This window comes from Hyalella azteca, unplaced genomic scaffold (genome assembly GCF_000764305.2).
Source record: "Hyalella azteca isolate HAZT.00-mixed unplaced genomic scaffold, Hazt_2.0.2 contig15981, whole genome shotgun sequence".
NCBI classification, from domain to species: domain Eukaryota; kingdom Metazoa; phylum Arthropoda; class Malacostraca; order Amphipoda; family Hyalellidae; genus Hyalella; species Hyalella azteca.
This window is the reverse complement of record NW_025945809.1, coordinates 1-14614: the sequence shown is the minus strand read 5'-3', so window position 1 is coordinate 14614 and position 14614 is coordinate 1. Positions and strand designations below refer to the sequence as shown.

Genomic DNA, 14614 nt, shown 5'->3' with positions numbered 1-14614 from the left:
CTAGATTAGAACCTCCTGATATCAGCTTGAAATGTGCAATTTGTTGCCTTATCTCTGGATAAGATCATAAGCCTAATAAAAAGCACGATAGGAAATTCATTTATTGCGCTGAATACCTCGACGATGACTAAATTTCTTGGAGTAATGCACGTGTTAATAGTACTGAACTAGTTTGTTTAAATGTCGTTAAATACTGAGACGCGTTAAATGAATCATCGAAGCTATTGCCTCACAAGCGTGAAGCTCTATGACGTCACTATACGTACGTAGGAATTATGCATTGCTTCTATACATGTATGAAGCTACATGGCTACGCTACATGTATGAAGCTACATGGCTACGCTACATGTTGAAGCTACATGGCTACGCTACATGGCTACGCTACATGTTGAAGCTACATGGCTACACTACATGGCTACGCTACATGTATGAAGCTACATGCTACGCTACTTGTATGAAGCTACATGGCTACGCTAGATGTATGAAGCTACATGGCTACGCTACATGTATGATGCTACATGGCTACGCTACATGTATGAAGCTACATGGCTACGCTACTTGTATGAAGCTACATCACTACGCTACATGTATGAAGCTACATGGCTACGCTACATGTTGAAGCTACATGGCTACGCTACATGTATGAAGCTCTTTGTAGCCATCACTCACGTAAGTGTGTGCTTAGCAATGCTCTTCAGTCTTCATCCCTCGCTCGAGGCGCGGTTTATTGAAGACATGAATGCTGCTGAATAGCGAGGGCTGTTGCTGCTGTCACTCGCATGACGAATGCTTTAACCTGAGGTCAAGCAGTGACGTTCAGAAATGCCTGCCATGTTGTTGGTGTCATGAATGTATGAAGGGAGAAACGACAACTTACATTATACTACGACGTCTCAAATGATGATTAAGTCGGCCGGATGTGTCGGTCGCTTATAGCATGCAGCATAGTCGGAGTCATTACGACGACAGGATGTGTTCGATTATCCTTAACCTTGTTACTAGTTAAAAACGTACGTCGACGTCGAATAAACATACTTGTTTCAAGATATGTGATGTATTTTTTACACACAACAAGCGAATATTTTGCTTGTAATTGTTTTGCCGTTGTAAACAAACTCTCTCCCTGATCCCGCAAACTCTCGCTCGACCGCGAAGCTTCTCTCAATATTTCTACACTCTCGGCTTCACGCCAATCGTTTTCTCGGGCGCCTCGAGAATCAAGATCTTATTAGTGAGGCTGGGGAAGCCGTACAGTGTGCACGTGTCATTGGCAGCTCATTTTGGAATTTCGTTTGCATTTCTTTCTGTGGTGGTTGAGGTCTTCGTTTTTTTGGGAAGATATTCAAAATGCGATTTGCAAAAATGTAATTTGGTTTCTTCGTGTTTTTTTTCTAGATCACAACGGATGCGTCGAACTGTGTCCGCTAATTAAAGAAAATGTTATTGTACAATAATTAGGAAGTTACTGCTGCTATACTTTACACGATAGAGCAGAGTGCATGCTAACGAAAAGTAATTAGCTCACTCTTAATTGACGGTTGAGAGTATACGGACTGCATTGTCGGCATTGAGACATTCCGCTGAATTTCGAAATTAAAATGAAACGGAATAGATTTCCTAGGCGGCTAGACCCACTTTGCTTAGAGAATTTTTCAGCTATGTGGGGCCATTAATATACATCGTTCTTGTCTACTGACTCTAAAAAATCGTTTTGTGGACACAAATCGGAACATGAAACATCAAAATATATTTCAGAAATGCATGAGAACAAACTCGTTCATTTCATGCGGGCACATGCCCACTCCCTTGGACTGCATTTATGAAAGAAATTTAGTCAGATCGATTTTAAACCATTCGTCATATGGATACATTAACCGTCGTTTGCGCTATTCGTACCAAGGGTCGGGTAACAAGAGTTGTCGTTAGTAAATAACTTCGAATTCCACTTTCCGGCGACCAAATCTACTTGACAATTTCAATGGCAAGAAAATATCTCTGAAGCGATGAAAACGAGTACAAAAGCCAAATATTCGATTTCATAAGAAGATATTGTAAACAATGTGACTGTTCGAACAGACTATTGCACAATATGTATGAGTCCGTGTCATTTGTATGGGAAATGTGTGGCCCATACGTGACATCCGAACAACTGAAAGTTCAATCGTGAACTTGGGAATACATAAACATTTTTTATTTTTAAACATTGAGTTTCTCTGCGTATTTCGCTTTGGAAAATTTGAGGCACTTTGGGAAATCCTGATTATCGGCTTGCTGAGGTCAGTTCTCCAGATGCGCCCCAAATTTCTTTTGGTTTTCCAGATTAATATTTCGCTTATTAATGTGGATTCAAAAATTATGAAAATAATAATATTTAAAGTCACATATTTATATTCATGAGTGAGTATATATAGAATATGAAAGGAACGGAAAATGAAAATATTCTGTAAAAACATATGACACAAAGTCTTGAACCCGTTGAAATTGCTTTAAGGACAAGAAAATCTTGAACCAGTTATCTATTTGCAATTATTTGGAAAATATGAATAGGAAGTCGATTCCATTCTTGGAAACAAATCAAATTTTTATTCAATCTTTTCAGGCCTACAAATTCAACAATTTAAACCAATTGCAGTTTCTTAATAAAATTTTATTTTGCTCAAAACCGCACGAATTACTATTAATCGTCTTACTCTAATTTCACAACTAAGACGAATAAAGTTTATGAATTAGATAAATTAAGCAAAGGCTATGCAGAAGCAATTCGAGTTCAACCATCCTTCCCTCGTACCAAGCATTCCTGTCAGTAGTTCCCGCTCTAGGATTACATACCAAACAACCATCACTTCAATGGTTCCGGCTTCATAAGTACACACCAAACATTCCCTTCAATGGTTCCCGGTTTATAAGCACACACCAAGCATTCCTTTTAATGGTTCCCGCTTTATAAGCACACACCAAACATTCCCTTCAATGGTTCCCGCTTTATAAGCACACACCAAACATTTCCTTCAATGGTTCCGGCTTTATAAGTACACACCAAACATTCCTTTTAATGGTTCCCGCTTTATAAGCACACACCAAACATTCCCTTCAATGGTTCCCGCTTTATAAGCACACACCAAACATTTCCTTCAATGGTTCCCGCTTTATAAGCACACACCAAACATTCCTTTTAATGGTTCCCGCTTTATAAGCACACACCAAACATTCCCTTCAATGGTTCCCGCTTTATAAGCACACACCAAACATTTCCTTCAATGGTTCCCGCTTTATAAGCACACACCAAACATTCCTTTTAATGGTTCCCGCTTCATAAGCACACACCAAACATTCCTTTTAATGATTCCGGCTGTATAAGCACACACCAAACATTTCCTTCAATGGTTCCCGCTTTATTAGTACACACCAAACATTCCTTTTAATGATTCCGGCTGTATAAGCACACACCAAACATTTCCTTCAATGGTTCCCGCTTCATAAGCACACACCAAACATTCCTTTTAATGATTCCGGCTGTATAAGCACACACCAAACATTCCTTTTAATGGTTCCCGCTTTATTAGTACACACGAAACATTCCTTTTAATGGTTCCCAACTTCCCGCTTTATAAAAAAATCAGCATTCTGTTTTGTCTTGATAATCACCTCGTTCGTTTAGAATTCTAAAATTTGAAAGTTACGAAAAGATAAAAAAAATACTTTCTATGTATAGCGTTATTTTTGCCGTTAGCATCCTCTTTAACATACTTATATGAAGTAAAACCCCAAAAAATGTAACAACTTTTTCAGTTAACCGTAACGATAAGGAAAAACTTGGAGAAGCTGTGCATGACATTTAGCATTAATAAAAACTTGCTGAGGCCGTACAATGTAAATTCTATAAGAAGCGCTATTGCTTTCAGGCTTGAGCAGTTAACACAACAATGCTACGCCTCTGAAGCTGCTGGATATGCTGTAGAAGACTGCATTGCAGCAGTTGTGTATGCGAGATTAAACTCATTGCTGGGACGTTGAAGCTTCATACGAGTCATTGCCAGCGTAATAGTGGTATTGGATACGCTGCATCACCCCTCGCTACAATGTTGCACGATACATGACTCCTCGCTACAGTTGGCTACTCTACATGACTCCTCGCTACAGTTGGCTACTCTACATGACACCTCGCTACAGTTGGCTACGCTACATGACTCCTCGCTATAGTTGGCTACGCTACATGACTCCTCGCTACAGTTGGCTACGCTACATGACACCTCGCTACAGTTGGCTACGCTACATGACTCCTCGCTATAGTTGGCTACGCTACATGACTTCTTGCTACAGTTGGCTACGCTACATGACCCCTCGCTACAGTTGGCTACGCTACATGACCCCTCGCTACAATGTTGCACGCTACAAATGACCATCCCTGGCATGGAGCCGCCGCACAATAACGGGGCACGGGCGGCGGTTGCCCGCTTCTCCCTCCATTTCTCCGGAGCGCAAAAACTCGATCGTCCGCACTCCGCAAAAACAGTGAAAGTGAATGCAATCGGCGGCGCAGTCGTTGACATTTCGCAACCTCGCCGGAGACTGCGAAAGTGGGCAGATTCCTCACGACTCACTTCTAAACTGTGAGCGTCACACCAGAGGTGTGTCCCCACGACACACTTCTGAACTGTGAGCGTCACACCAGAGGTGGTCTCTTATACACATCTAGATGTGTATAAGAGACAGGCATACAGCATAGTCGGAGTCATTACGACGACAGGATGTGTTCGATTATCCTTAACCTTGTTACTAGTTAAAAACGTACGTCGACGTCGAATAAACATACTTGTTTCAAGATATGTGATGTATTTTTTNGCCTTCTGGTGTGAGTCACTACAAAATTTCACTTTGAATAAATATAATTTACTCTTCTCCGAATTATGATAGGCAATATTTTTTTTCTACGCATTCAAAAGTTGTGACAAATTTATAGGATTGACAAATAATATATACTTTAGTCTTGCAAGCACCACATCATCTTTATACTGCAGATATGAGTTTACATTTATTTTCATTTCCGCGTATAAATATTCTACCATCAATACCACAGAACTTCGCCACATCATTAATGTCGCCGGCCACTTCACTATGTATTTTCTTAGCAAACTGAGCCAAAACTTTCTAACGCGATCGAAAAGCTTCATAGATGTAAGGTGGCAATCGAATCCTAAATATCATAGTTCTTTACCTGTATTATACGGTTTTATTTACGGTCAGCAAGTAACGTGCAGAAACGTGCAGGCTGGAACCTGGCGGCTTATGTGGCATTGGCGGTAATTCAGCTCGTACACTTGGTGAAATTGGTGTAGTTTTTTTGCTTTATGAAAGCGTTGAGAGTAAATGCATGCCCTGCGAATGGTTAGAACTACCTTTAATTTAAGAATTTCTTATTAATTTCAAATGAGGCCTTTGTGGCCTTTTTTGTGAGCTAAATTGGCCTTTTTCACTCGGCTCCATCTGGCAACCCTGTTCGTCGTGTCTGCTAACTGGTTAGACGCTCGCAGCAGCCTCGCACCTCGCGGTGCTAACTTGTTGCTCATACGGAAGTGAGAAAAGTATTCCACTTATTGAGTTTCATATTGCAAGTAACCATAAATACATGTGTTTTGAAATTGCCTTGTAAATATAAATACATGTGTTTTGAAATTGCCTTGTAAATATAAATACATGTGTTTTGAAATAGCCTACAATTGTTGAGTTCTGTAAAATTAGGTTGTCAATACCGTAAACTCAAGCGTAAGTGAGCATTGATCACGTATTATTGGTACTATAATTGCTGGCGTCTGTCTATAGTACAATGCAAGGCTGTATATATATAAGCCACGTGCCTAAAATTGTAATATATTTAGTGACATACTAGCATTTAGGAGCATCTTCACTGTTACTTATGCATAAATTTGCGCTAAGCTTGCTGAGATTGAAATTAATTTTCGCTTGAGAAAAACAGTTCTGCTGATGCGTTCTAGTCCATGCAATGTGGTGGGTGGGTAGGAAAAAATATTGAAGCATCCTTCACGTATGAAGAATTTCCAAGCAAGACGTGCAGTGCTGCGGAGTTCGCCTTTAGCAATGTCATGGTGAGTAATTGTAAGTCGGGAAAGTTCGTAACGTCTGTAGCCTAATGAAGGAAAGAAAACTTACGAGAGGAGCAGGCTAGGCACTAGCCCTAAGCACGAGCTGCTTGAGTTTCAAATTGAATGAAGCAAAGGTGGAGCAAAATTCAAATGAAGCTCGAAGTAACATAATTAATTTATGGCTCATTTAGAAGCTTCTCTTATCACAACGTTGTTAGTCAAGATGAATGGAGTATAGCCTAATTGCAGATAGAACCCGCAAATTGTTTATTATCTTTCTGCTTAAAACTATTCCCATTAACCGGGTTTGAGATTGCCATTGTGCGTTTCGTAGCTAGGAGGGCTGCGATAATGGTAATGGAAAATTTTACACCTTTGATCTCATTACATTGGTGAGCATTTTGTAGCAGTCCCAGGCCACGCGGGATTAGTTACACATCGTGGCTTAAATTCACAGTTGTCGATATTGACCATGTTGAAGCCCTTGCGTTATAGAACTGATAAACAGTCGAGATAAAACATTTTGTTAAAATTCTCATTTCCACGTATAAGATAAGACGGTGAGTGAAATTATTTTTAAATATTCGCCTCGCCTTCAGCTCCTGTTCTCGAGTCATTGAATTGGTCATATTTTCATAATTTTCAGATCATATTACGCCAATTTTTGAGTGTAATAAACAACTTTTTAAAGCTTATCCAGGCTATGGCTGACTTTGTGAACATATTTAGATCATGGTTCTGAAATGATCAGATATGGCATCCGCTCACGCGACTTGTACTAACCCTAATTTCACGCCCTAAAGTCATATGTCTAAATTTGAGGAATTGAGGACAACCATCAACTTAGATATTATCAACTTAGATTGAACTTCAATAAAACCTTTTTTTTACAAAAGCGCTACATTACGGTTTTAAGAACTACCTGTATACCATCAGTATCCTTTCACCGGATCAATGTTGAAGTTACAACTCAAACGACACAGAAATTATTTGCCTGGAGAGAAAATAATTGATGCCGCAACTTTATTAAATTCTATCATCAAATAACATTAAAACAGCTCTGTTACCACACATTCAGTTTCTTTTTCCGGCAGCACGACACGATGCACCGCTGACATGGATATCCTAATTTCGAACTGGACTACCACAAGTGGGACTACCTAACTTCGCTAGGATGCTCGTCGCCAATTTCTGCGAGATTCGCCGTGGCGATACCGGTCACGAAACTACTCTCTACTCATTAACCGTTTAAACTAGGCCAAAGAACGATAATTAGCCACAGTTGGCGTTTAAAGGCGACGCTTGCCGCCCATACTGGCCCCTAAGGCAGCCGGAACGCATTTCCAGAAGTCCAAGCGCAAAGACTTGATCAAGTGTCATCATTTGGACTTGATCGCGATACTGATAATATCGTTCGCGTGTAGCTTCGTTAGAGCAGGTTCTTTAACGTTGCTTGTGCATGATCCAGCAGACATGCCATTGCAGTCTAGTGGACTTTCATTGCACTTTAAATGTAAGAGAACTTGTAACTTGATAACCAATCGTCATGTTTTTCTCCCATTTCTTGTTATGTTATTCTAACATTTCACATGTTCTCCCATTTCAAAGGCGAAATGTTATTTGGTCGAGGTACCCATGCAACCAAATGACCGTATATTCAATTCCGTCTCCATTTTTGCTGGTCTGTCTAAATTATTACTGGATATATTTTATTATTTTGATGACTTCAGATGCTTTGACCAAAGTAAAATTGAAGATGATCGGCCAAACTCGTCTGAACATAAAATTGTATAGCAAAGCAAAAAAAGAAGTGATGATAATCATGGAATAACATTCAAACCAATCGAGCATACTTTGTGTTAACATTCGTATGAATACACTTATGGGTACCGGTATTTAAAATATGTAATTATTTAAAACTTAACTATATTAAACGTAATACTCTTAATCCTTATCTTAAGTTTTATGGTTTTGAAGTACTTGTTGAATTGGTTCATTGCATTGTTGTTGAGTTTAATTTATCATGTAAAATTAGTAAAAGTGGCATAACATATCCATTTTACAGAATTTATACTTTACCATTTCATCACAGGAATTGAGAGTAGATTTATATGTGTGAATTTGGTATTGAATTTCAGCTTCACTTGAAAAATGTTTAATCGTACCTACACAAATCAGCTACACTGTAAATTTTAAAACATTTTCCAATATAAACCACATTTTCCAACCTATAACCGACGCGAAAATTATATTTTTGATGAAGATGGTTGAATTATTAAACGTATGTATGAAGATTCACGTTTTTAATAACATTGGACACAACAGGTACACTTGTTCTTCTTGGTCGATTATTTTCCGATCAAGAAATGCAACTTCTCCAATTGGATTCAATTACAGTTACTACACCATAATGCATATTAAATGATAAACCCTAACTCACGGCTTACCTTACCATTATATTACAAACCACGACATACTGTAATCGCTCTGCAGGAAAGCCGCTTATCTGGTCAATTTAAGATTCAAGTCGCTTGTCCCAGTCAAGTTATCATTCAAGTCGCTTGCTAACTGTCAAGTTCACAACTTAAAAATAATCATGACAGATCCTAAAAAAGGCACCCAGACACGTGCTTTCTTGCACGTGTGTAAGAGAAATATGACAGTGTATCGAACTAATTGCACAATTTTAATTTTGTGCTAAAATTCAAAATTTATTTGTCGTTTAAGTTGTACACCAAAAACTTAACTTGCCTCACTTCATCGCTTTGTACTCTGTTTTTTATTGTATTGAATATCTGGTTTATTCAATTATTTTATTAATAATACTATTTTTCCCAATGAAAGTTGCTAAATAATGAAAATGCACTGAGCTTGATTTCGAATTATATAGCAACTGGTGCAATAATTTCTCTACTCTTATTTTCACAGAGAAGATTCTGTTATTCAATGTTACCGCTGATGTATTGAATAATGAGTGCTTTGGTGAATTAGCAGTTAATTCATCGTCTAAAGAAAAGTTGAAGAACCGAATTATAAACTTCGTTCCAAGACGACGAAAAGAACTGAAGCTACTACTCAACATTTCGAACGGGTGAGTTTGATCTCTATTTTTTTTTCGTTCAATTCTGAATTGGGAGCAATCTCTGCTCAAATACTTTACCAACGTCAAATTTCGACTAAATTTAGTAAACCGTACTGCCATTTAAATATTCAGAGACGACAAATCTGAATTGTTCTGCGTCGCGATTCACATTAGGATTAATTCGACGCACCATTTCATTCTTATTATTTAATCTGCCAGTGTTAATGAGACCTAATCGTTATTGATTTGCTATTTATTCTCGTTGCAGATTGTTATTCGACAAACGTGCTGGGTCTTGACAAAGTTCCAGCCTGGATGCTCATCCTCGTAAAACTGATGCAACAGCATTATGACGATTAACATTCTAAGCGCTCTCAACAATTGGTTTTGGAGTGAGAAGATATGGCTCCCTCCCAACACAACATGGGCGGACCGTGTTTCGACTCCAGAGAACCAATTACCGAATTTTATGGATTTATGGACGTATCCCTTCGCCCTTGCTGTCGTCTTTAACATCATTAGATATGGAATCATGAATCCACAGGTGTATGGCCCCATCGCTGAGCGATACGGCATCAAAAACATAAAACCGAAAAGTGTAGTTCCAAACCCAGTTTTGGAGGCCTTGTTTAAGAAACATAATAAGAAGATTCCCGAAGCTGAGATAACAAGAGCGGCTCGTCAACTCACTTGGTCCGAACGGAAGGTGGAACGATGGCTGAGAGCCAGAGGTGCAATGAATAGAATAAATACATATACCAAATTTTTGGAGTGCGCTTGGCAGCTCACATACTACACTCTCGCTTTCATATTTGGACTTTATATTCTTTCGGATAAGATTTGGCTTCACGATATAACTTATTGCTGGAAAGGTTACCCTCACTACAAACTGGACAACGACGTGTGGCTCTACTACATGATATCCCTTGGGTTCTATTGGGGCACAACCGCAACTCATTTCCTGGAAACGAGGCGAAAAGATTTTTATCAGATGTTGGGTCATCACTTGATTACGATTGCTCTCATGGTATTTTCGTTTACCTGCAACTTCTCAAGAATAGGTTCTCTTACTCTAGTGGTGCATGATATTGCTGACATTCCCCTTCAGTTGAGTAAGCTTTTTATCTACCTCAAGTGGAAGAAATGTTGTGATATTACGTTCACGCTATTCGCATTGTTATGGATGGTAACTCGTTGCGGGTACTTCCCTGTCAACATTGTCGGCAGTACATTGCTGTATGCTCATACTGTAGTGCCCATGCATCCAGTGTACTACATATTCAATTTGCTTCTGAGTGCTCTAGCTGTTCTGCATTTTTACTGGGCGTACTTCATTATAAGAATCATTGTCAACACTGCCAGAAAGGGTGTAGTTGAAGATGACCGATCGAGCTCAGATGGAGAAGTTGTAGAAGAAGATCAAGACGATGGTGTCTTGAAGAAAGAGTCCTAACTTGATGCAGAATACTCTTCAATACAATGTTGTGGGAACAATTGTAAAATTGTAAGTTTTTATTTTTACTAACTGTTAGACTTGCATATGAAATCATACGCATAACTGTGAGAGGACTTGTTACCACCGTCAGAATGGTGTAGCTTTTAGGGTCGGTGGAAATTGGTGGTCTTGAAAGCTCCAGATATATTTTTGTGTAATAATTTCATTGAAGCTGTTTTTAATAATTATGACTGACGCGCTAATTTAATAGCCAAATATGAGCATATTACTTTTAAATGTTATTTGCGATGCGCTTTGCTTTCATAAAAGTAATACACTTATAAGTTATAACGTATTTAAACATCGCATGATGGACGTTATTTCTCGATCGATTATTAAATATTAACAATAATGCAATTTTAGGATATTCTAAATTTGGTGTTGCTAATAAATTTTATGGCTACTGTGAGTTATTTTTCTTCGTGTCATGTTAGGACTATTAGACATTGGTGAGGCTATAATGAATAATCCATGGTTACCATGGAGTAATCTTTTGTGTTTTTCATGCAATTGACATTTTCGGATGTTATTCAACGTGATCGTCTTGAATTTTGATTCCAAAAATCTGTAGTGTATGAACACTTGTACGTTTATTTATGCATATAGGCATAAATGTGCTCGGGCGGAATTCGATTTTTTTTTTGTGAATAGAGCACACAGAATGAGCTGTTGAGATTAAAACATTCAAGTTATGTGAATAAAGTTTCGTTAAGAGCCTTTCATTTGCTTTTGATGCGCGACAACATTTCTTCTCGCTTCGAGTCATCGACATGTGGAACGCCTATGGTTGAACTATACTACTTCAACCATGGAACAGCCTCACTGAAGATATTGTTGACGCTCCGAGTATGAACGCGTTCAAGAACAGACTAGACACGGCCATGCAGGAGCATATGTTTAGTTTTACAAATGCCTCGTATCCTACGGAACAACTGAAATCTAGAAGCGATTTTAAATCTACCGCCCGTTGAAAAGATTTGATCAAAAGGCCAGACTAGCCAAAAAACGTACAAGAATCGGTGACAAGCTTATCCAGGCCTATTCTTCAATGCCGAAGATACTATACTATAGGTACTATTGTGTATAGTTCCTGCTCATAGATTCATGCGTACGATTTTTGGTCGTCGGCATTATACTTCTTTTATTTCATACGATTATGAATCTTTATGACATAGGATCATTTCCTATGTATGCCTTTGTTCGGGTCCGTGAACATAGAATTAATCATGTGAATTTCACATAATGATTGAAGAATCGACGTCAAGTTGGATTTTAAAGTGCCGTCCGACGTCCGTTATTGTCCGAAGAGGGGGTTCCGTGGAAAGGGTGCGCCGTCATACAAGTTTACAACAAATTCAGCGTCGAACTGACGGTACGTGGACTTCTTATACGTTTAAAGTTTAAGTTTTTAATATCAAAAATAAGCTAGAAAATTAATGTTTATGTTACTGCTTAGCTATTGATATTAGTCTAAGAAAATGTGCCGTAACTGGAGTTAATTGGGCACGGTCGGCAGCCTCGGAGACCGGAGTCTCAGACCTCTGTGGTCAGTGTGGTGTACTGCTCAGTGCTCGGCGGTATTGTGAGTTGTGACTCATGCGGCCAGGCCTACAGGCTACAGCCAGCTGCCAGTAAATAGTTTGGATTTAAATCCAGATTTAAGCGAGTCCTGCTGTCGGACTCGCTTCACTCGCAAGTCGCAACTCAATTCCAATTCTAACAGTTTGAGGCTGGCTCATGCTGCAACTTGCCTACTTGCGAGCCTGCAAATTGAACCTTCCTGCCTCTGTGCCTCAGAGTCAGAACCACACAATTCCTGCTGGATGAATTGCCTCTTATATACTACCTAATTCAGCTAATTGTCAAAAGTGCACAATCAGGCGGCAGTCCACATGATTTGGCCTTTTGGGGATTGATTCCAAATGTAATGAAACTTTATCAAGTTAGATTGTCACCAACTGGTGACTGGTCTCAGACCTCTCACCTCAGTCAGTCTGTCAGTGCCCAGTGGTCTGGTCCAAGACTCCAAGTTCAATTTTAGCCTGTTTAAACAACAAAAATACAGAAACAAGTAAGAAAATTCTAATCCAGCATCATTCATGCAGCTACAGGCGCCAGCCGCCTCTAGGCATAGCTGCAAACCAGTGATTTTTTAGAATCGGTGTATTTTTAATTTTCTCATTTACCATAGATTTAAGCCAATAGTTTATGTATGATGATGCTGGTAGCCTATCCATGATGATAGTCATGATACTTTTCTTGTCTACTTATAGGACTTGAAATTGGACTTGAAGGAAAGTCTAAAAAACTCTCTTCTTTGCCACTATGGCACCAGCCGCCAGGCCCCCAGGCCCAGGGTGCAGAAAGTGGGTGATGCCAGGCCCGATTGGAAATTTAAGGTAATGATCAGGAGTACTGCTTTTCAAAATTCTCACGGAATTACACCAAACCGCCATTGCACGGATTTTGTAAGAGATCTTGAACATTCTCACGGAATTGCTATGTTTTCACGATTCATCATTTAAACAACTAACATCTCAATTTCGTCTAAAAAAAGATTACTCATTACGTTGCTTTAATCCTTGAGCGTAGAAAATAAACACCTAAATTGTTTTAGTGTACTGAATTACTGCATCCACCGCACCTTCTTCAACTCCACAGTGCACGCTATCAGTTCCGTCTCCTACGATGCGGATGTGATCAGCCCGGTATGGAAAATTGGGCAAAAACCACCCGTGGCCGAGCAAAAATCACCCGTGCACGTGGTAAACCTTCACCCGTGCACGTGTGACGGTGAGACAATCTCACCCGTATTTTTAGCCTTTCCACCCGCACCCGTGGGGCCGTAGCGCACGCGGTTTACGAGGATTTCACCCGTAACGACCATAAGCGAAGTATGCCACAAGAAATAACTCATTAAACGCAAGCCAGCTTATCCAGGCATAACCAGATCTGAAAAACAGTTATATATTACGGCTATTGTAATAATTGTTTCAAATACCTAGTGACTGGATAGATCATGGCTCACCTATACTAAGTGGACACGCAGTCCGAATTCCGGAAAATTGTGCCACCGACAGTCAGTCCGCGCCATATCGTTCCCCCAAAAAAAAAAGTACTAAAAAAATTTACAATCATGGTGAGAAGAGCATGGATGAATTTAAAAGTACTATTTACTGTTTAAAAATAAGAACTGTTAATAAGTAGGCTTAGTTTCATGGTAGGAAGTAGTGGTATAAACGTGAGCGCGTTGTCAGTCATTCTTTGCTCGTGCTGTGGGTGAGAAAGTGTGTCACTATTTGGACAATTTGAACAATTTTTGTTCTGAGTGATAAGTGCACATAACTCAAGCATGAAGCTTTAATTGTGACGCACTAAAACATTAACGCAAACGGGTAATGTCCTCCGTTTAAGGTATTAATTGGTCGGATGAGACAAGCTTTAAGCTTTAATTGTGATGCACTAAAACATTAATGCAAACGGTTAATGTCCTCCGTTTAAGGTATTAATTGGTCAGATGAGACAAGATTGAAGCTTCCAACCGCGAGAAGAGGGCAAACTGAACATATAAACTTAGTAAATTTCGAACACCCACTAGCCAATAACTTGCAAAATTTGCCCACAACAGAAATGTGTCAGTTTCCGGGGCATCAGATATTTAGGGAGACTATCACTTTTTGAATTTATAATCAGAGTTAGTCCAGTTTTCCACAGTAATAAATACGTTTTATCACTAAATTTTCTCACAATTGAGTTATGAACTTTAATATCATTCGATTTACTGCCAGTGTTTCCTATATTTCTTAGCTGACTCCAAATAAGAAGTCGTTTAATTTTCGTCGTCAGTGTTGCCAGATGGGCCTTTTTCAGGCCAAATTTCGCAGATGTGGCCTTTTTTAAAGGCATTGGCCTGACAAAAAATAATTTGGCCTTTTT

At 39.2% G+C, this 14614-nt stretch overlaps 1 protein-coding gene across 1 annotated transcript; it reads left to right on the top strand.

Annotated features, from left to right (window-relative positions):
• The first annotated feature begins 9026 nt into the window (after window positions 1-9026).
• On the top strand, window positions 9027-11390 carry LOC108667588 (ceramide synthase 6-like). Its single transcript, XM_047884700.1, has 2 exons — window positions 9027-9192; window positions 9452-11390. Exon 2 carries the CDS (start codon window positions 9533-9535, stop codon window positions 10634-10636), a length of 1104 nt encoding a protein of 367 aa, XP_047740656.1. The 5' UTR covers window positions 9027-9192; window positions 9452-9532; the 3' UTR covers window positions 10637-11390.
• Window positions 11391-14614: the final 3224 nt, after the last annotated feature.

Bases quoted from the DNA above. Each gene is read 5' to 3' on its own strand.
- LOC108667588 (XM_047884700.1), top strand. From the start codon at position 9,533: ATGACGATTAACATTCTAAGCGCTCTCAACAATTGGTTTTGGAGTGAG.